We start from the raw sequence: 21,698 nt of genomic DNA, 5'->3' as shown, positions 1-21,698 counted from the left end.
ACTCTGTTTTGACCCGCTCTGTTCTTTAGGGAAAGCGTATGCAGCCTGTGCTTGCAGAGCAGCTTTCTGTGCAAACCCTATTGTGTGTTTGCGTGTGTGTGTACTCATATGCATGTGTTTGTCTGTGAGAGAGAAGTTTACACTTGACAGTAAGTGCTAGGCATGTTCAGTGTGTGAGGTATGTTTGAACTGCTGCTGCCAGCAGCCTACCTGTTCTGTCTGCGAGATAAGCTTGCACTGTTCCTTATGCAAGATAATCTCATACTGCTTTTTTTCCTTTTTTCCCCTGCCTTTGTTCCCTTCTCTTCAAGTGTCTGAATTGGGTATTGATTGGAGAGAAAGCCTGTGTGAGAGAGAAGAAAGTGTGAGAAAGAGAGAGAGAGATTGTTTGAGAGTTCACATTATAATATGTCAACCTTTCTTCAGTCTGTCAACTTAAAAATGATAAAAGACAATTGCATTAATTTGTATTGCAATGTCCAGCGCGCCTTTAACATGCTGAACATTACCAACTATGCGGGTCTATTCACAATGGTGAATTTACTCCTGAGTTAATCTACATGGGGCCCGATTCACAAAAGTAATCTGAGACAAAATCCTAAATTTACTACTTTTGGTATTCACAGAAGGCATTTAGTACTAGTAAAGTTAGGATTCCTAACTTTACTACTACTAAACTGTGACAAAATCCTAACTTTATGACTTTCGGTATTCACAAAAGGCATTTAGTAGTAGTGAAGTTAGGAATCATAACTTTACTACTACTAATTCTCTTTTGTGAATTGACCGCAATGGAGTGCGTGCCTAATAGAGGGACCAGATTAGTCCAGCTGAAAGAGTTCATTTCAAAGTCCAGCACTAGAGTTCTGTCTGCAAAGGGCAGACTGGGCGTCGCGGACGGTCATCACTGTAGCGCAAAGTTCCTGTCAGTGTCGCGGACGGTCGTTGATGGAGCTTCACATTGGTGGTCCCAACCAGTCTTCGAAGTTGTGGGCGAAGTAAAATTCCCATGATGCTGGGCCTTGTTGGCGGTCGCTGCAGCACGAAGAGTCGGGTTTGCTGGAACTTCGCATTGGCAGGCAGTGAGTGCAGCAAGATGTTGGCGCGAGTAGGCCCTTTTGAATTTGTGAAGAGGTAAAACATTTCAGGGGAGCTCAACTCAAGCCTCATCAAAGGTCCATGACCTGATGGGCGCCACTCTGAGGTCAGGAACTTACTCCAGCAAAGGCCAGCAGAGCTCAGGCAGGTCCAGTTACAGTTCCAGACAGCAGGTCAGCTGGCCAGTTGCATGGGACCTCTGGATCTCGTTATGTCCATATAGCTCAGAAAAAGAGGTTAACTGGCTGACCCTTGGAGTCACATCAGCCTGGCATAAAGGTTTCTGAATGTTGTTACTTCTCATCAAGCAGGGCAGGACACAGCAGAGCAGCAGAGTAGCAGGGCTGCAGTGGCAGTCTCTGGCAGCAAAGCAGCAGAGTAGTCCCTCTTCTGTAGTATCTGTGCAGAGGTGTAATGAAAGGTTGGTTGTCGGATGTCCAATATTTATACCTTGTACCTTCTTTGAAATGGGAAAAATGTCTAGAGGATTCCTTTTAAAGTGCTTAAGTTTCCTGCCTCCCCTGTCCTTGCTCCAGATTAACTACAGGGAGCATGCACTCCTTTGTTTGAAAGCAAGTCACAGCCTATTCCGGTATAAATAGGGCTGTGCCCAGCTCCAGCCTCCCATTTTGCCACTGATGACATATCCAGGTACAGGTAAGCTCTCTTTTGTGTGTGGCTGTCACAAAGACCAATGCCAGCTACACCCTACACAAATTCATCATGTGACCCAATACTAAATGAATAAGGAAGGAAAATGCCAACTTTCAAAATTGTAATGGAAAATATGACTTTACCATAAAAGAGGATTTTTCCACAGACACCAAACATAAACTGTTTACCTGCTCCCATTTGGAAGATATCATTCTTAATTGTAATAAGGTAGCTCCAATATTTTCCTATGGGAGAGGTAGGCCTTGCTATAATGAAAAACAAATTTAAGAGTTTTTCACTTTCAGGACTGCAGTGTCATGTGATCCTGTGCAGTGGGACTCATGTGGTCCTAGGCGGACTCCTTACAAATGTATGTAATCAGGTTGGGAGGTATTTAGGTGTGTCTGGGTATGGTCAGTAGAGTCTATGACATAGTGCCTTCAGTCAATGGTTGCATGCCAAACAATAAAAACGTTTATTACAGAGCTCTGTGTGAGGCATGGTCATTAGCGTGCTCCAGAGCTGGAATGAATGCTACAACTGGTGACGAGTAGGAGATATGTGATCCAAAGAAACAAAATTGCACTCCTTGAGAGTTTACCGAGGTCCAGCAAACTGCTTGTGCATGCCACATGCCTCCCAAGAAACAGTCTGTGGTTGGCTTATGTGGAGTCAAAGCACCGCTTTAGCTCTTACAAGGCATTTGAAGAAAGTGAAGGCTCTATAGAGGAGCACAGTCAAAGCCAGCCAGAAGCCTATGGGTAAGGCCCAAAGAAGAGATACTGCACCACAGCGTAACACAGAGCCATTGTCTGTATAAAGCAAACAAGTTAAAGGACAGTGACAGCCAGGTATTGAAAAGTGCTAAAGGTAGGCGCAAAGAAATGCTAAAGCAACGACAACCAGGTACGAAATGACGAACATGTGCAAGAGACAAAACCGTTACTCACCATCAAGAAAGAAGATGGCATTGATGAGCCAGATGTAAGCACATGGCTAATGCTTACAGAAGGTGCAGGTCAGAGTGAACAGCAATTGTCATCTGGACAGCATATACTCTCTAAATCAGTAAGTCTCAACACAAGTTATGACGCTGCTGTGTCCCTTAAACCACTACTGCCATTCGACACTGCCAAAAAGCAGAATATTGGTGCCAGATGGACTTCATAGATTGAAACATTTGATGACTTTATACATGCTCTAGAAGAAGTAGATCAAATACTTAAAGAACCTTGCAGATGATGTAGTAAAAGTTGTTATAAAGAAGATATCACAAACTGATGTTAACTGTCGACTATGAAAGGTACATTTTCAACCAGGCAAGTCAGCCAGATGGTGAAACCATGGACTAGTATGTTGAAAGTCTTGATAACCTCTTTAAGCACTGCAAGTTCAGTGAATTCAATGATGAAGAAGCCATGCATCTCAGAATCATCAGTGTTTGCCACTTTGATTCTTTCAGGCGACACATGCTGAGAGAGACAATTGGCTCCCAATTGAAGCTTGCTGCAGCTTCAGAATTGCCTGTCTCTCTCACAAAGTGCTTCCCACTGGAAAACCAGCTTACCTTGCCTCCAAATTAAAAAAGGCTCAAATACCTTGCTACTCAACTCGCCTAAAGCCCACAAACACAAATACCTGGCTCACTACCTCTGGGGCAATGGCCCTAAAATATGGAACTCCAGTTCAGTACATATAATGACAAATCCTCCTCCTTCTTGAGCTTCAAGAGATAGGATCTCCTCCTCAACCCGCATCTCAAGTAGCAGGATGTCAATTGGCTGTCAAGACATGACCTCAACCCTTAATTCTCCCTTTATTCCTCTTTTGCTATTTTGATTCGCTTGTGCTCAATCTCTGACTTATTTTGATCTATCCCAAATGTGTGATTATACTCGCTATTTGTAATGGACATGCACTGATGTAAAGTGCTCTGATACCCTTGGGTTTTTCCAGTGCTATATAAAACTCCTTAACTAAATAAATAAATAATGAAATAAAGGCACTAAGTCTAGAAAAGGTACTCATGGCTGCAAGAGCTGAGAAATGGGCAGATCAACAGGCTGCTGATATGGAAGCTGGAACAACCCAGACTTAATCAGCATTGATCATGTAAAGTAAGCAGAAATACAAAGTGGAGGTCCAGAAGAAGATGTTTCAGAATAAAAAGAAATTGTGTTTCCAATATGGATTCTCATTTCCACATGACGGTAAATGTCCCACCATTGGACAGATATGCAAAGATTGTGGGAGACAAAACCATTTCATAACTGTTTGCAGAGCAAAAGAGAAACTAAATGCATCACAACAAGAAGAGAAAATAGGCGCCGGAAAGCTCCAGAAGAAGTCTAGCCACTCCCACAAGGCTAAATGGCTACATCAGTTGAGGCAAAAAGAGACCAAACAAAGTCGTTTGTCATCAAATTCATCTCCCAAAGGATCTTCAGTGTCATCATCTAGCAACAGTGAAGAAGATGGATGTGCAATTGTGATGTTGACCACAGAAACACATGCACATGTAGAATTGGCTGCTTGCAAAGAAGAAAACAAGTCAAAGAGAGATCACCACATGAAGTGATCAAACTCATTCAGCTGATGCCCCAAGATTGCACTAAAGTGGAATGGATGGCCTACAACTTTTATTATAGACAGTGGTGCATCGATCAATATCATGCCTGCAGAAAAATACAACCAACTGTCCCGTCTAATGCCATCGAAAACAAAGGTGTATATATGGGCTGCTTCTATGCCTGTGCAAAGTCAAGGTAATTTGTAGCAACCATGAGGCATAAGAAAATAACAGGACAAGCACCAATTCATGTTCTCCAAGGTACTTTGTCGAGTGCATGTCTACTCAATTTCAGCACTGCTGCTGACATTGGACTGATATCCATCAACTCCAACCAGAATGCACATTTTAAAATAGTAAGTCAATTTTCACTGTTGTTTCATTGACTAGGGAATCTCAAGACAATGAAGGTGCAACTTTACTTTAATGAGGACATTCTTCCTGTTGCCCAGTGATACACCCAGATTGCTTTTCATGTACAGGAGGCAGTTGAAAAAGAACTAGAAACATTATTAAAGCATGACATCATTGAGCGCTCTGGTGGTCCAACGCCATGGGTTTCACCCATAGTAGTAGTGCCAAAATAGAACAGTAGAGGTGCACATTTGTGTTGATATGCGCCAGGCTAACATAGCAATCGAAATAGAAAGACATCCACGTCCACAAATAGTGGACATGAATACAAAGCCATCTCCTGTCTTCATTTGAACAATGGATACCATTAACTGGAGCTGGAAGAGAAATGTGCATACATTACTACTTTTTCAATTCATGTTGGTTTGTTCAGATACAAAAAACTCAGTTTTGGTATGTCGTCTGCTTCAGAAATCTTTCAGGATGTCATTTGCCAAGTAATTCAACCTGTCACATATGCTTTTGACTACAGTGATGATATATTGGCGTTTGGGGCCACAAGAATGGAACATGACAAAGCTTTTACACAACTATGCCGTTTGCTCGCTGATGCAGGTCTCACGTTAAATGCAGAAAAGTGTAAGTTTCACAAAACCAAATTCTAATTCTTTGGGCATATTTTCTCTGAAGGGGGAATGTCTCCTGAGTCCTGACCCTGAAAAAGGAAGAGCACTGTTATCCAGCTGTCCCCCACACGATGTAACCATGCTTAGCTCCTTCTAGGCATGGCCAGCTTTGCTCCAGATACATTCTTGATTTTGCCACAGTGAGTGCCACACTTAAGAGAGTTGGCAAAGAAGAATGTTCCCTTCCGGTGGTCCTTTGAATGTGTTCGAAATTTCAAGAAAATCAAACATGCAATTGAAATGGTTACTTTGATCCAAAGGTACATACTGAGATTGTTGTAGAATCAAGTCCGGTGGGGTTGGGCGCAATCCTTGCTCAGCACAATGCACATCCAAAAGCAAACACATTGTAGCCTATGCTAGCAGAAGTCTATCTCAGACTGAATGTTCCTATTCTCAGCCAGTAAAAGAGAGCCTGACTCTGGGGTGGCGTTGTGAATGTGTTCATATGTTTCTGTACGGAAAGCATTTCACTCTTGTCACTGACCACCAGGCATTGCTCACCATTTTTTCTGAAATTTGACAGCCAAGATGCCCCCTCGCATTGAGAGGTGGAATTTGAGATTGCAAGAGTATGATTTCACTATTGTGTGTAGACTGTGGAAGGATCAAACCCCACAGATTACTTCTCACAAGCGCTGTTACTGTGTCACAGAGAAACATCAAAAGTGGCTGAAGCACACATTCATTTCATATCCATGGAGCAGATCATTGCTGCTACCAACACAGAAAGAGACATGCACACACTCAAGGATATCATTGCAACGCAATCATGGACAAAGCATATACGACCTTTCACAGATGACGTTGAATATCAAAAATTCAAAAATGTGCAGAAATGACTTTCTGTCACTCAAGAAGGTACTATTGTAAGAGGTTCCAGTACTGTCTTACGTGAGAGCTTGATACAACAAGTAATTGAACTGGCACACAAAGGACATTGTGGCATTGTAGCCATCATGAGAGCCCTCAGAGACAGAGTGTGGTTTCCTCCCCATGACGAACGAGTCGAGAAGGAACTGAAAGCATGTCACCTGTGTAACGGCTTATCCCCCAAGACAACACAATATCTGTTGAATATGTATTGACCTTCCTAAATTAGCGTAAGAGAAAATTGCAGTTGATTTGTTTGGACCCTTAAACAATTGCCATCATCTCATGGTAGAGATTTATGAGTACTCACGTTTTTCCTTAGTGGAAGATTTAAAGTCGACCACCCATAACAAAATCATCGAGAGGCTGGATTATATATTTACAGTGTGGGGTGTTGCCTCCATCCTCAAATTTGACAAAGGTGAGCACTTCAATAGCAGAGAATTTAAGGACTTTATTAGTCGCTTGAACGTCAAGCATCAGAAAAGCATGCCTCTCAAGCCATCTGCAAATGGTGCTGTTGAACGATTTATGGGTACTCTGAAGAAAGTGGTTCAGCGCGCTGCATTCCAAGAAATCCATCTCAAGTCAGCGTTATGCCCAGCCCTTCGTAGCTATCGGTCAACTCCCCATTCTACAACAGGTGAAAGTTCTGCCACCTTGCTGTTCAGGAGACCTATTGGGACAAAGCTGCCACAATGGACCACAAGCCTAGTAATAGACACTGATGAGATTAGTGTCACAGACACTTCTCGCAAAAGTAAGATGTAGGGCCACACAGATGAATGCCAATACGCTCGGTACACGGTTTCCGAGGACCAGATCCTTGTCAAACAAGAATGGAAATGCAAGGCTGACACTTTGTTTGATGCTGAACCATTGAGAGTCCTGACAAGTAAAGGACATATGGTGACAGCACAATGTCCCAGAAAGTCCATTATGGGAGACTCCTCACATTTGAAGTATCTGCCTTGATGTTCATCGGCTCCACACCTTACGGGTGACAGAAGTACACCTGAGTGCCTAAGTATCGGAGACTGCATCTATGATGCCAGATGACAGTGCAACTCCTTCACCTTGTACAACTCGATCAGGAAGATTAGTGCGAGCACTTCAATGATATGTTGAGTAACTCTAATGTATGTATGTTGTCCTTATTGTTTTATTTAACAAAGGGGAGATGTAGTGTTGTGTGATTATGTGCAGTAGGACCCTTGTGGTCATAGGCGGACTCCTTACAAAGGGGCTCATTATGAAGGCGGGCGGACATCAGTCCCCCCGCCACCATAACAGTAATGGGACTGACCGCCAGATGTGTGGCAGTCCCACCGGCCCAATTAGGATGCGCCCGCCATACTGGCGGGCTCATCCTGGCCTTTTAACATTGCTGACGGTACTGCTGGCCGCAGCACTGTCTTTAATGGTAAAAGGGCATGCACAGCATTTCCCTGCACCACGTGGCAGGCACCACGCGGTACCTGCCACATGATTCAGGGAACTGCAGGGGGGTACTATGGGTACCCCCCAATTGCGCCCCTCCAGCCCTACACCTCCCCACCCCCCTGGGGGCCCGCATTGGGCCCCCAAAGCCAATCCCCGCCAACCTTTCAATGTCAGCATCGCCGCCATGGAAAGGCCTTTAACCACCCACTTAATAATATGGCTGGTGGTGCCTGCTAGGCCTTTTAACATTGCTGACGGTACTGCTGGCCGCAGCACTGTCTGTAATGGTTAAAGGGCATGCACAGCATTTCCCTGCACCACGTGGCAGGCACCACACGGTGCCTGCCACATGATGCAGGGAACTGCAGGGGGGTACTATGGGTACCCCCCAATTGCGCCCCTCCAGCCCTACACCTCCCCACCCACCTGGGGGCCCGCATTGGGCCCCCAAAGCCAATCCCCGCCAACCTTTCAATGTCAGCATCGCCGCCATGGAAAGGCCTTTAACCACCTACTTAATAATATGGCTCGTGGTGCCTGCTAGGCACCGCCACCATTTTACTGGCCCAACTCTGCCCGGCCGGCAATCATAACGATTGCCGACCGGCAGAAAAGCTGCAGACGGACTTTGCGTCCGCCGCGATACCCACCGCCATCATAATATGGGAGGGGTATTTCACATTAGGATGGTGTAACGATCGCCACCGCCGGCCCAGAGGCGGCGATCGTTATGCCATCCTAATGAGCCCCAAAGTTATGTAATCAGCTAGGACAAATTTGGGTTTGTCTGGGTGTGTTCATTAAAGTCTATGCATAGTGCTTTCAGTTAACTGTTGCATGCTGAAGAATAAAAACGTAGCTCAGTGTGTGGCGTGGCCATAAGCGTGCTCCAGAGCAGGGGTTCATGCTACAATCTTCACTGGTCTAACCCCAATGACTCCGCTGTATCTTGCTTGAAATCATTCTTAATTGATCAAGATCTGACTCAGCACTGTGACAAACCAACTCACACTAAAGGAGAAACTCTAAACCTCATCATCTCTAAAGAGCAGACCATCACCCTAGATTCCATTTCCCCTTGTGACTGGTCCGACCATCATAGCATCCTCTTTTACATTAACAGGGAGATTGTTGAGGAAGGCTCAACCTTTGAAATCGAAGATATGGAAAAGAGACCTCAGATCAATAAACTCTGACGAACTAGCTGCCCAATGTAAGTCTGCCCTCTTCGCCCAAGCTGATTTGGTTGAGGTGCAATCACTCACCGACGCTGACAATTCGACAATTTCCAACATCATGGATGACATTGCTCCACTCAAACACAAAAATGCCTCAACTAAAATATCTAAATTGGGGTATAATGACAACTTAAACACTGAACGACGCAACCTCAGGGCAGTTGAACGGGCCTGGTGATCCAATCCTTCCTCAGACCAACTAAAACTCCTTAAAGATGTCAGGAGCCTCTAAAATAAACACATCAGGAGTGCCAAGGCTGACTACTTCAGACACCAATTGGATCAAGCCGTAAACCACCCCAAGAAACTGTTCGAATTGGTCAAAAAGCAATCAGTCATTGGTCCAAACCACTCTGAACTTGTTGGCTGCCCACCCTCATGCAACGATCTTGCCGCTTTCTTCTCAGAGAAATCAAGACTCATCTCTGCTAACCTCACCTCTAAGAAGGCTCTTTTGCCTCCCTCTGGTGCCGCCTCCCCCCTTGACCCCTTTGATAAGGACAAACTGATCACCAAGAACAATGCATTGTGGGGTACTTTTACCCCTTTTAGTGAAAATGACATCCACAAGATTCTTCAGAATATCAACCACTTCAGTGACCCGTTGCCCCGGCTATCTTCAAAGAAATCAAGAATGTACTCATCCCTACCTGGAGAAGGATAGTAAACGCTTCTCTTTCACAAGGCACGATCCCCAGTTGCCTAAAAGCAGCTCAGGTTTCACCTATTTTAAAAAAAACTAACGCTGACAAATCTGATCTCTATAATTTCCGCCCCATTTCCAACATCCCCACTCTAGGGAAACTTCTAGAAAAATGTGTTCAATCTCAACTTTGTGCGCACATAGAGAACTTTCAACTTCTAGACCAACATCAATCTGGTTTCAGAAAGGGACACAGCACTGAATCGGCTCTCCCTCACGTTATGGATGACATTTTAAAAATGCTTGACAAAAACGAATCCTGCCTCTTGATTCTCCTTGACCTTTCCTCCGCTTTCGATATGGTGAATCATGACAACCTCCTATCCATCTTGCAAAATAGAATGGGTTTTGCTGATCAGGTGTTACAATGGTTCTCGTCTTTCCTTCATCACAGATCACAAAGAGTCAAGGCAAACCACTCCCTCTCCCAGCCCTCTCCTGTACTCATGGGGTCCCTCGAGGGTCCGCCCTATCTCCCATCCTATTCAACCTTTTCCTGGAACCTCTCGCTAACTCTTTACACTCCATGAACATTCTCTTCCACATGTATGCGGACGACACGCAACTCTATTTGAAAATCCCATCCTTGGATAACATCATCTCCCTCAACACTACTCTAACATCTACTCAAAACTGGTTAACAGAGAACCATCTCCTCCTTAACACTTCCAAAACAGAATTCCTGCTCATCTCCCCTCCAAACCACATCCCCAAGATAGACCTATGGCTGAGTCACCTCACTGCTTTCAATTGCACTCCTCTCATCATAGACTCAGCCAAATCCAGTGGAGTCACCATGGAGAAGCACCTGAATATGAAAAATCATATCAGCAATATATGTAAGGGAGCAAACCATTTGTTGAGGTCACTCAGAAATATCAAACCTTTCCTTCCACTAAAGCATTTCAAGCAGGTAGTCCAAGCGCTTGTCTTGTCGTAGTTTGACTACGGCAGCGCCACCTTCAGTGGCTTTCCCAAATATGCCCTGGCTCCACTAAGGTCAACTCTGAATGCGGCGGCTAGACTGGTCACAGGCACTAAAAGATACGATCATATATCCCCAGTCCTAAAATCTCTCAAAGGGCTACCCTACGAAGCTCGAATTCAGTTAAAGATTGCTGTTCTGGCTCACAAAGCCCTTCACTTCAATACTCCCAGGTACCTTGCGCAACAACTTGAACTATCCTGTGGTTTAAGAGCCTCAAGAAGTGCCACTACCTTCCTCCGAAACCACTCATCCTGAACAAAAAAAGAACTTGTCACCGAGCCTTCTCTGGCGTTGCACCAAAGATTTGGAACTCTCTTCCACCGGAAGTACGCAGAATCTCTTCAACGAAGGCTTTCAAATTGGAAGCTAAACGATTCCTTATGAACAAATTCTTACCCTAAGAGGGATACGTTTACTTGCTCAGATATTGATACTGCATTTATGTTATTCCTCCCATTCATATTGTATAGCGCTCTGTTATCCTTTGGGATCTTGTTCGCGCTATATAAAACTTTATTATTAAAAATAAATAAATCTTTAAATACACTGCACTCTGCTCTCTGGGCTGTCCAGGGCCTACGCTAGGGGTGACTTGTATGTATTAAAAAGGAAGGTTAATGTTTGTGCCTGGCAAGAGACTTGATTTGCCAGGTCAAAATGGCAGTTTAAAACTGTACACAGAGACTGCAATTGCAGGCCTGATACAGGGTTACAAGACTACTGAAAAAGGTGGCACAACAAGGGCTTCAGGCCCACTAACAGCATTTAATTTACAGGCCCTGGGTAAATGTAGTACTACTTTACTAGGGATTTATAAGTAAATTAAATATGCCAATTGGGAGCAAGCCAATTCTACCTTGCTTAGAGGAGAGAGCACAAGCACTTTATCACTGGTTAGCAGTGGTAAGGTGCACAGAGTCCTAAAAGCCAACAAAAATGGCATCAGAAAACAGGAGGGTGAACGCAAAATGTTTGGAAATGACCCTGCAGAGATGGCCAGGTCCAACAGTGGGTGGTTGCATGCCCTGCCCTAAACCCCTCCTAAGCCCTTCCTTAACCCTCTTTACTCCTCCCTTCAGTAGTATTCTCCATTTCCCAGCCACTCCTCCCTGCCCCGCCCTCGTTTACTACCAAAACATATATCTAAGTGAGGGGGGGTCCCTGCCATTTACTGTTGGGGGAGCTACTGCTTCTCATAGGGTAGATGAACCTTTGCACTAACTGAGAAAAGGCTTAAAATCTCCTGGGAAGTGTCACATTTCTGGATTTCAATAATATCAATTTGTTATTATTCTACAGTTGCGTATAGTGGAATTTTAGGGGAAGATCATTTGTACTGAAACACAGATTTGTTGCTTTTAAAAACTTGACATTCAAATGGTGCTCCACAGCATAGGCTTTAGGCAGTGCCCTATGTGTGAGAACATGCACCTGTCAATGGACTAGAAATATCACCCCATTAAAAGTAACCAAGGCATGGTTCTGTTTACAGTGATCTGAACCTGTGTGTTTTCTGTTATGAGGTCTCTGACCGCTGATATTTAAGCCAGCGCATATACAATGTATTTAGGTCTGCTCTTAGAGGTAACCTGAGGGATATTTCTGGTTCTATGTGATTTGAAGGACTGTTCTTCTGTCATGGACCTGAGGGAGTTGAATCTGTATAATGTGGAGTTTACTTTGCTACCAAGTGCTTCAGCTTGTGAGTTTCCTCTGAAATGGCACTAGAGGACAGCTAGGTACAATGTGTGATTTCCACTGTGGCTCCTCATCGCATTATCAAATATCCCCCTCTAGGCAGATTGTCATCTGTAGAACGGTATACATTGTTTAGCGCTGACTCAATGGCACCATCCTGCTTCTGTGCGTAAGGAGAAACATTCCAATGCATATGTTGGGCCAGAAAAGTCCTCTGCAAGGTAATTGACGTGCACCCAACTGTACTGATGTCTCATTCCATAATGCTGATTTTTGTTGAAATAGGCAAACAAGGATCATGTGTTTGTGCCCTGACAGAGGCCTGTCTCACACAAAGCACTACCTTCATAGTGGTGAGAGGCCACTGCCTTACCCAAGAGTTAAACAGTGCGAGCACGGTGGCGGCAGCATACTGTGCAGTGATCAGTCAGAGTTGACAGGGCCTTTTTAACCTGTGTCACTAGAGTGACTTCTACAGGTTCAATGAGTTAAAGTCCTACTGCTATGTGCTTAACTTACTCATGGCCAACATCAGATTGGTCTGAAGTGCTGTGCGGTGCATGAGTTGTGTATCTGCGCTGGATGTATATGTAACTGGGAAGAGTACAGTACAGGGATAATGCAGTACTGCGCAGTGCATGCATGTAAAATGAATGCGCTGGATGTATGCGCGTCTATGAGTGTTACAGTACAGGAAGGGTGCAGTGCGTGCATGTTAAATGCATACGCTAGATGTATGTGTGCCTATGAGTTGTATAGTACATGAAGGATGCAGTGCTGTGCAGTGTGTGTATACCATATACATGCACTGGATGTATGCTTGCCTGTGTATGGTGCACTACATGGAGGGCCCTGGGTTCCCTGTTAGTACGCCCAGTCCTGCATGATGAAACATGAGAAGGTAGATGAATCCTCCAAGTGGATTTGTGTATTGCTGCATTCCTGTTAACTGGATGGGACGCACACTGGTGAGGTGAGTGAGAGGCTTCCCTTGTACACTTCAAAGAGTGTTTTTTGATTCAGTGAGAGGACACAAGGATGGGGCCTGGACAAATCTCGGGAAGTAGATGCGGTTGCTAAGAGAATCATAAACAGTAGTAAGGGGGCCCTGAGCTATCATTTTGATACACATATCACTGTGGCTAACACCCAGTTGGGAGTTCTGGTCACTCCCAAGGACTGTGTTGTGGGGCTATCGACTTTGGAGTCGCTCCTGCTGTGAAAGACTGATTTCAAGAGGACAGAGAAATGGTCACTTCAAAATAAGCAGACCCCAAAATAATCTTCAAAGATGCAGACTCTAATTCACATTTGGTGTCTGGAAATTAACTGTAAGAAGGGGAGTTTGAGACCCCCAAAAATGGTCATATGCCAAGCAGCCAGATAGACCATGTGCTGGGGCAAAGTCCTGCAACATTTCTGCCTGTGAACAGGACTGAGGGCCAAAGTCTGCCAGTCTCCTTGCTGGTTGAGGGGACATCACCCAGGGAATTCAAGTCCACCTGCCTTAGAGACAAGAGCACCATTGCCTGTCTGCTAGCCAGGACCAGTGTACCCTGTGAAGAAGAGCATTAGAAGGGTGAGTTTCAGTGGGGAATCCTGCCAAATGGATTCCCATTGCGAAGTGTGAGAAAATGCCTGCTTCACTGATCTGGTCACCGGGTGTGTGCAAGGCAAAGTCAGCGACCCCCATAATTCCAATGCAGGGCTGCCATGAAGTGAGCCGAGGTGAACTCCACAACGATTGGAGCAGTGCCCTTGTGCAGCTGAGGATCAGCAACCCTGTATGGCAGGAGGGCTGCTGCGTGGACACCTGTGTGTGTCTTTGCCCGTGTACGGTAGGGACACAGTGATCCAGTATGCTAGAGTGGGTCACCAGACTTAGACCAGAAATGTGTACTGTCCCAGAGCATCGGTGGAGGAATGAGGCTGCAATGGAAGCCCCCTCACGCATCTACCACTGGACAAGGGATCAGTACCGGAAACTTCTCAAGATCTTTCCCCCATTGTGGGAGAGACCAAAAAGTCTTATCTGTAGTGAGGACCCGTGAGGGACCTCTGGTCACAGTAGGAGTGCAACCACGTGTGAAGGAGATCATGGAGCAGCAAGTGCAGCCTCTGGAGCGGTGGACCCGGTGGGAATGTTAGTCTGGAGGGAGTGCCTGTAGGCTGAGATTGTGTCCAGTGGACTGTGTACGCCCTAAGGGGAAGAGTACTATAACGCCATTGCATGTATAGCTTCCTTGTTAACGAAGGGCCTATATCGTCAAGTGCGAGCTCTAGTTGATATGAGTCTTTAAACCCCAGGAAGTGTTCGGTTAGGGACCCCTCCCGTGTGCTCTTGATTGAAACGCATACATTTTGCTCATAATACGCCTTGGAGATGGATTTGCGTGAGATCCTACGACATGCATTTCCTGGATCGGACCACAAATCCGGTCTTCCTAGTGACTCGCATGTTTGCTTGATATACCTTAGCCATGGGATTTGTGCAGCTTTGGAAAGACGCAAAATCTCTAGGAGCTCAGCTCTATAGTTAGATAGTTCCGGCGAGCTCCATATTTTGCACCAAAAAAGTTATGGGTTTCAGACCCAACTCCTCTGAGATGGGTCTTAGGCCCAGGTCTAGTCTCAGTGGAAGGAGAGGGTACTAGTCGGTAAAGCTGCCAATTGCCTTAGGAAGTTATTCTCCGTGATCTGCAGATTCTGGACAGCAGTATGCCCCCAAATTTCGCCTCCATAGGTCACTGCCCCTCTTGCCTGAATTTTGTAGATTTGAAGGCGGGGGCCAAATGGCTTATAGGTCAGTCCTTTCGTCATCCTAGCAATGCCACCCGTCAGCTGAGTCAGTTTCAGGTTTGCCTTGGTTCTATGTGAATCCCACGTCATGGACTGGTTGATTGTTACCCCCAGATATTCGAACGTGTAAACCCTCTCTAATCTGGAGGACCCTATAGAGGGATTCGCGCGTGTTGAGGAGGGCGTGTTGAAGATCATATACTTGGTTTTAGAAGCATTCATCTCCAATCCGCGACTCACACAAAAACCCGCAAATCCGTCCAACACCCGTTGTAGGCCCATGGGGGATTTGGAAAGCAGCAGGGTATCGTCTGCAAACATGATAGCAGGGACCCTGCTGCCATCCAGCCTGGGGGCGTCGATGTTGCTCAGCTCATTGAGATGGTTAATAACCCCGTTGACAAAGAGGCAGAAAAGGGTCGGTGCGAGCACACAGCCCTGCCTAACCCCTCTGTCAACGGGGAAGGCATCCGAGAGAGTGCCTCCTCTTCCACACCTCACCTTGGCAAAATTTCCCTGATGTAATCATTTCAAAGTTAGTAGGATGTCAGCGGGAACCTCAAGGTCTGCTAAGACAGCCCATAATTTATCACTGGGCACTAAGTCGAAGGCGGCTCGCAAATCCACGAACACCGTGTATAGGCTGCCGCCCTCGATCAAGACAGTCTTCCAATATAGAAGATTTGATCAATGGTGGAGATACCTCTTCTGAACCCTGCTTGATATGGGGTCATAATCTCACGTTCTTCGATCCAATCTTGGAGGCGATTTAGCATGAGTCTACCAAAGATCTTTTGGGGCACATCGATGAGGCTGATGGGTCTATAGTTGGCTGGGAGCAGAGGCTCCCAGCCAATTATTAACAACAATAATTTTGTAAATGATATTAACAACATAGATATTTTTAACATCAATATTAACAACATAGATATTTTGTATATCAATGTTGCTTAACGTAGAAAACGATATTCCTGCATCACGATATTTGTGGCTCATGATATTAAAAACTCAATATTTCTGCATCTCAATATTTTTTACTCAATATTTTGTCCGATTACCATACAGCAAGCATTTATGTCTGTCTCAAAGGATCTCTAGAAATGGTTCAAGTTACTGCAACCTGCAACAGCAACCAGCTGTGCATCATTCAAGGGACCTCGTAGTGGCTTCTGGTACTGTAGCCCTCATTGGAAAAGTGCAGATTGCAGCTTCTTAAGGGCATGAAAATGTGCTTTTGAGAATAGTTAGACCTATTGGCTTTGCTAATGCTTGTGTTTTATGCACAGAAAGACGTTTCATGCTGTATACCTCCTTCTCGTTAGTTTCATAGTGGTTGAAGCTTCAAATAATGAATAGTGTTCAAAGTTAAAGGCTAAAGTCCAGACCACAAAAGAACCCTTTTCTTACAAATTTCAATTCTACAAAAAAAAATGTATTCTACAATATACAAAAACATATTAGAATAGGGATGTCAACACCTTATCAAGCATTTGTATTACTCATCATCTGTATTATCTGGAAAAGTCATACCCCACCACAACTTTGTATCTATGACATTGGTGACTAACCTCCATGGCATCTTAATCGAAACACTACTAAATACTTTTCTATGTGCTCGTGTTGACCATTTATTGATCAAGTTGGTGGCTAACTAATAAGAATAGATCAGTGTTCACTGACATCAGAATCAGTTTTCAATGATGAATGTTTTAACATGTGCTCCACTGTTACAATAGCTGGGGAGATTTTATGATCCTATTTTTGCCAATGTCATATAAGTCTGAAAACTCAAATAAAAAAGTACAGCACTGTCTTGTGTATTGATATGTTTCAGTGTTATAAATGCTTTTGCAGACGTAAAACCTCCCAGTAGTTTAGCCAGTGTGTCAAGGGTACTAGTGCAAGGGATGGAAAGGCCCCATGGCTGCTGTTTGAATGATAAAATCCAGCAATAATCAGGGTTCAGTGGGACCCTCAGACCTCTTGACCCTGGTTCCACAGCACTTGCAGCACAATTGACGATACGCCCTTGAAATCACTTGTTTCCAAATGCATCTGAACGAAAGCATGCATAGAATATTTTGCTATTGTGTTAGTACTAGAGTATGCAGATCAGAAACTCTACCTGTTCTTTTTTTAGTGGAACGTACTCTAGAAAGTTCTATGATCAACTATATATCGCTGTAAGAGCCAAACCTGGCATATCCAGGTTGCTTCAATCGAGAATGTGAGCTATTCATGGATGATACATTGATGTTTCTATTGAAGTTTATAAAAACAATTCAGTGGAAATTACCTTTCAAAATTTATGTTTATTTCAGCTCCTCGAGAAATTAAAAAAATCTGCACAGAGCTTGACAGAAAAGGATGAGAACTATTACAGAGAAAATATCGAGGGCCTTGCAGCCAGGCTAAAATGGGAAACGTCGCTGGAGAACTGGTACCAGGCAAGTACCTTAGAGTAAAGAAGTCTCTGCTCAGAGGACAGACAAAGGTTCTAGCAAGCGTTAGAATGTTGGGGTTTTAAAGTGAGTAACTCTCCAAACTTCAGGGGTTGCAATAGTGTAAAATCAACAATAAAAATCTGTTGGACATGGCCCTCCTTACAAGGTCACTTTGCCTCTGCGCCCCACTTTTTGCTGAATTTGTTTTTTCTGGCCTTAGCACTTATAGAACTTGGTAACTTGGTAACATTCACTTATCCCCAACTGGCTTTTTTAATTTACTTATAAGTCCCTAGTAATGTAGCACTACCAGTTCCCAGGACCTGTAAATTAAATGCCAAAATTGGGCCTGCAGCACTTATTGTACCACCTACTTAAGTAACCCTTTAAACATGTCTCAGGCCTGTCATTTCAGTCTCTGTATGCAGTTTGAAATTTACATTTTGACCAAAGTAAACCTTTTGCCTGGCCCAAACTTTCCTTTTTAATACATATAGGTCACCCCTTGGGTAGGCCCTAAACAGCCCACAGGGCAGGGTGCACTGTATTTAAAGTGTTGGGCGTGTCATTTTGAGTTTTACATGTCCTGTCAGTTAAAAACTCTTCAATTCATTTTTCACTACTGCAATACTTACCTCTTGCATATGATGACATTGGTCTTACCTTTTTTACATTTAATAAACTGTAATTTCCAAATGGGAATAGGTAACCAGTTCATGTTTGGGACCTTTGGAATTGTAATGATAAATCCTAGCTTATGATGGAGTTGGCTTTTTAAATTACAATTTGGGAAATTTCACTTTTAGAAAGTTGTCATTTTTCTGTAGTTAGTCTGGAGCCAGGACAGGGAAGGAAGGCTGCCAGAGGACATCAAAGAGATATTCTAGAAGCTTCTCCAACCCTTCCAGAGGAAGGGCACCAGGCACAAATATTGGGACTCAGACACCACCTCTTCAGAACACTTCTGGACCTGTGGATACTCTGCCAGGAAGAAGAACTGATGTGCTGCTGAAAGGACTGCCTCTCTGCTGGACAGGTGCTCGGAAGGACTGCTGTCCTACTGTGCTGATCTGCTGCTCTCTTTACTGGGGGAAGACTGGACCTGCAACTGTTGAATTCAGGACCACCATAGTGACTCCAAGGGCTGATTGGCTGGTCTCCTTCCTTGAGCCTAAGCGACAGAAGACTCCAGCAACCTTGATCTCAGCACCTGGACTCTGTCATCTGTGAACCTAACATGCCATGTGGTGCTAGCCCAGTCCTGGCCCCTTAAAGTCCCAAATCCAAAGCTATTCAGGTAGTAGGACAGGTCCATGCCTCTGACGGACCGCAATCTATCCCTCAAGTGACTAGCATTGATTTCTCAATTGAAGAAATTGTATATAACACAAGCCATGGTATTGTTGCTGATAATGTTGAGACAGAAGGACATGGTCTTGTTCAATATCAATTTCAAATATTATCGACCTCATGCAAGCCTTGGAAGTGAGAACACTTGATTATGAGTCTTGCGGTCCACAGTTTGCCAGACTCATGGTGGTGTGGCGGTGGGATCTGGCCACTGCCGCAACGACAGCCCAACCTTCCTATTACAACTAGGGTGGTCAGAACTTCATTGCATCACCGCAACCGCCAGGTATCACAGCTTCCTGGCCGTGGCGATGTGGTCGTGCGCCCACAATATGTTTGGCGGGACTGCAGAAGTCCTGCCAAGCATATTTCAAGTTTCCATTCCAAGTAAACTGTGGCTGAGAGGAAATAAAGGGGATTCAACAAGACCCCCTGTTGCCCCAGGGCTATGTGGGTGATGCAGGGGGACACAGCATGGCCAGTCTGTGCAGGTACTGCCTCTGATATTCTCATTGCAGTGACTATTTCCTAGGCAATGTCGTGGGACATCCTCATAACATACAGCCAGTGACAAAAAGTCATACTCTGGCAGGCAGTGTGCACAGGGATTTGGCGATGGGGTACGGCAGCTGCGCGGTCCCGCTCCCGCACCACCAAACTCATAATCAGGCCCTAAGTCTAGATGACAACTGTAGCCCAGAGTTCTCCCTAGGTACAGGTACAATTAACAAACCTGGAGTTAAGCAAGAAAAAATGGTGCATAAAGAAAGCAAGGCCAAAACACAACACTCACAGTCTTAACAAAATGATGCTAACGCAATAATAATTGGGATAAAAAATAGTGCCCTAAGTCCTGACCAAGAGTCATTACTTGAAAACTCATACAGCCACTAACAAATTACAAGGCTGCCCTGAAGGCTAGGAAAGTGCTTTATCAAATGGGCAGTAAAACACCCAGACCCCTCACATTATTTCATGGACATTCGGGAGGTTGGTTTCAACAACACACAATGACCCATGCTGGTGGTAATCACTGTTAATAGCAGTGCTGCAAATGTCAATTGAAGTCCCAAACTTCCAGTCAGACAAACTAGATGAATCTGATGGTCTCACACGTTTCTGGCACTAACTTAAAATTGGAAAGTCTAATGGCTCTAATCTCACGGGTACAATTATAGACAAATTGTCCACCTTGCTCGGATTTCTACCTTGAATTATGACAGCAGATGAAACAGCTTTAAGAAGCAAACCAGTTATGCCCAATCAAACACAAACTAGGATTCTAACTGAGCAAGTGTCAGAAAGTGGAACCTGAACCTCCTCAAGGACCACACAATTGGCTAATAACCTTGAATAAAGGAGACCCCAAGGATACCAGTCACCACCTCCAAACCCAGTGGAGTCCCACACTGTGATCGAGGAAGGTCTCCCATCCCATAAACTAACTAAAAGGCAGAGGAAATGAGCAAGGAAAGCTAGATACAAAAATCTTCAGCCAAAGGAAGTAGCTCCTAAAAGAATCTACAGAAAGCCCATGCAGTGTTTCCATCAATGCACCTCTTAGTCACCTGGACACCACCTCAAATTCAGACAATGCTACACATGATTTCCTTGACTTAATGCCTCTGTTGAATGAAATTACTAAAAGCTAAGTGTTAGACCCGGGATCCCTGGTTGGCTGAGGTAGGTACCTTAGGCCAAGTAGGGACCCGCGTTCCAATGTCAGGGAAAGGAAGGTCACTTTCTTAGATAGCCTCGCTCACCCCCTCAGTAGCTTGGCACGAGCAGCCAGGCTTATCTTCAAGGCAAATGTGTAAAGTATTCGCAACCACGCTCAAAATAATCCAATGATGACACCAGACTCCACACGAGTTTTATAAAACGAGTATAAACTTTATGTAAAGAGATATACGATAAGACCACATGCTATAAAACCAACATATGAAGTTGTGTAATATTTCTCCTGGCCGGTTGTTAGGCCAGCCAGCCCTTATAAGTTCTGGCGATGTCAATGAGCTCTTCTAAACATTCTCTTGTACTCCTAACCACATACAGTTCGTAATGCTTGAATCAGATACTTTTGCAATGTAAAAATACTGTAATGCATAACGTAGACACTGCAACGAAAAGAATGCAATGCGTAACGCAACAATCAGGCACTTTGCAAGGTAAAACATTGCAATGCGAAATCCAACCACCAGATATGTCATTCTGCAATAACGAGGCAATGCTAAATGCTAATCAGGTAATTCGTTATGCAGGAATAATGCAATGCGCTATACCCTAATCAGGCAGGTCGTTATGCAGAAACAAGGGAATGCGTCAAACAACAATCAAGTAGTTGGTTATAGAGAAATGTTGCAATGTGTAATACGTCAGTCAGGTACTCCGCTCTCAGAAATGGAATACTATGTAGTACACTCAGGCCCCAATCACCTGGCCTTAGGCTGTCTCTCCGCCTCCTCTTCTGACCTTCAGTCAGCCTCTCACATTTGCCCCCAACACAGTACGATGTAATTCCAATGTGCAGCTTCACACTCCGGCCCCTGTACCGCCACTCCCTTTGGCAATACGGACCGTGATACGAGCCGAAGCAGAGGCTCACACTGCCAACACGAGGGAGAGGCCGAGAGCGTCTCCCTCCATGCCCGCGTCCCACCCCAGGAGTCGACACACGTTACCTGGGGGGCGCAAATCCACACTCCTCTCCTTGTCCAGCGGCTGGGCCTCCAAGCAGCTTTGTGAAAAGGCAACGGCGGCTCAGGCCGGCAACACAGCTCCTCCGGAACTGCTGGTCCTGG

The 21,698-nt window shown here is 44.8% G+C and overlaps 1 protein-coding gene across 10 annotated transcripts in view; it reads left to right on the top strand.

Annotated features, from left to right (window-relative positions):
• NOSTRIN (nitric oxide synthase trafficking) overlaps nt 1-21,698 on the top strand; it is a 365,313-nt gene that overhangs the window by 133,173 nt on the left and 210,442 nt on the right. For all 10 annotated transcript variants that reach the window (XM_085645377.1, XM_085645374.1, XM_085645376.1 and 7 more), the window contains one exon: nt 17,425-17,550. In XM_085645377.1, coding sequence (XP_085501503.1) covers nt 17,425-17,550 — 126 coding nt within the window. The remainder of the gene's footprint in view (nt 1-17,424; nt 17,551-21,698) is intronic.

The sequence above is a fragment of the Triturus cristatus genome, chromosome 3_1 (genome assembly GCF_964204655.1).
Source record: "Triturus cristatus chromosome 3_1, aTriCri1.1, whole genome shotgun sequence".
In the NCBI taxonomy this organism is placed as follows: Eukaryota; Metazoa; Chordata; class Amphibia; order Caudata; family Salamandridae; genus Triturus; species Triturus cristatus.
The sequence above is the reverse complement of the archived record's forward strand: the minus strand, read 5'-3'. Positions and strand labels throughout refer to the sequence as shown.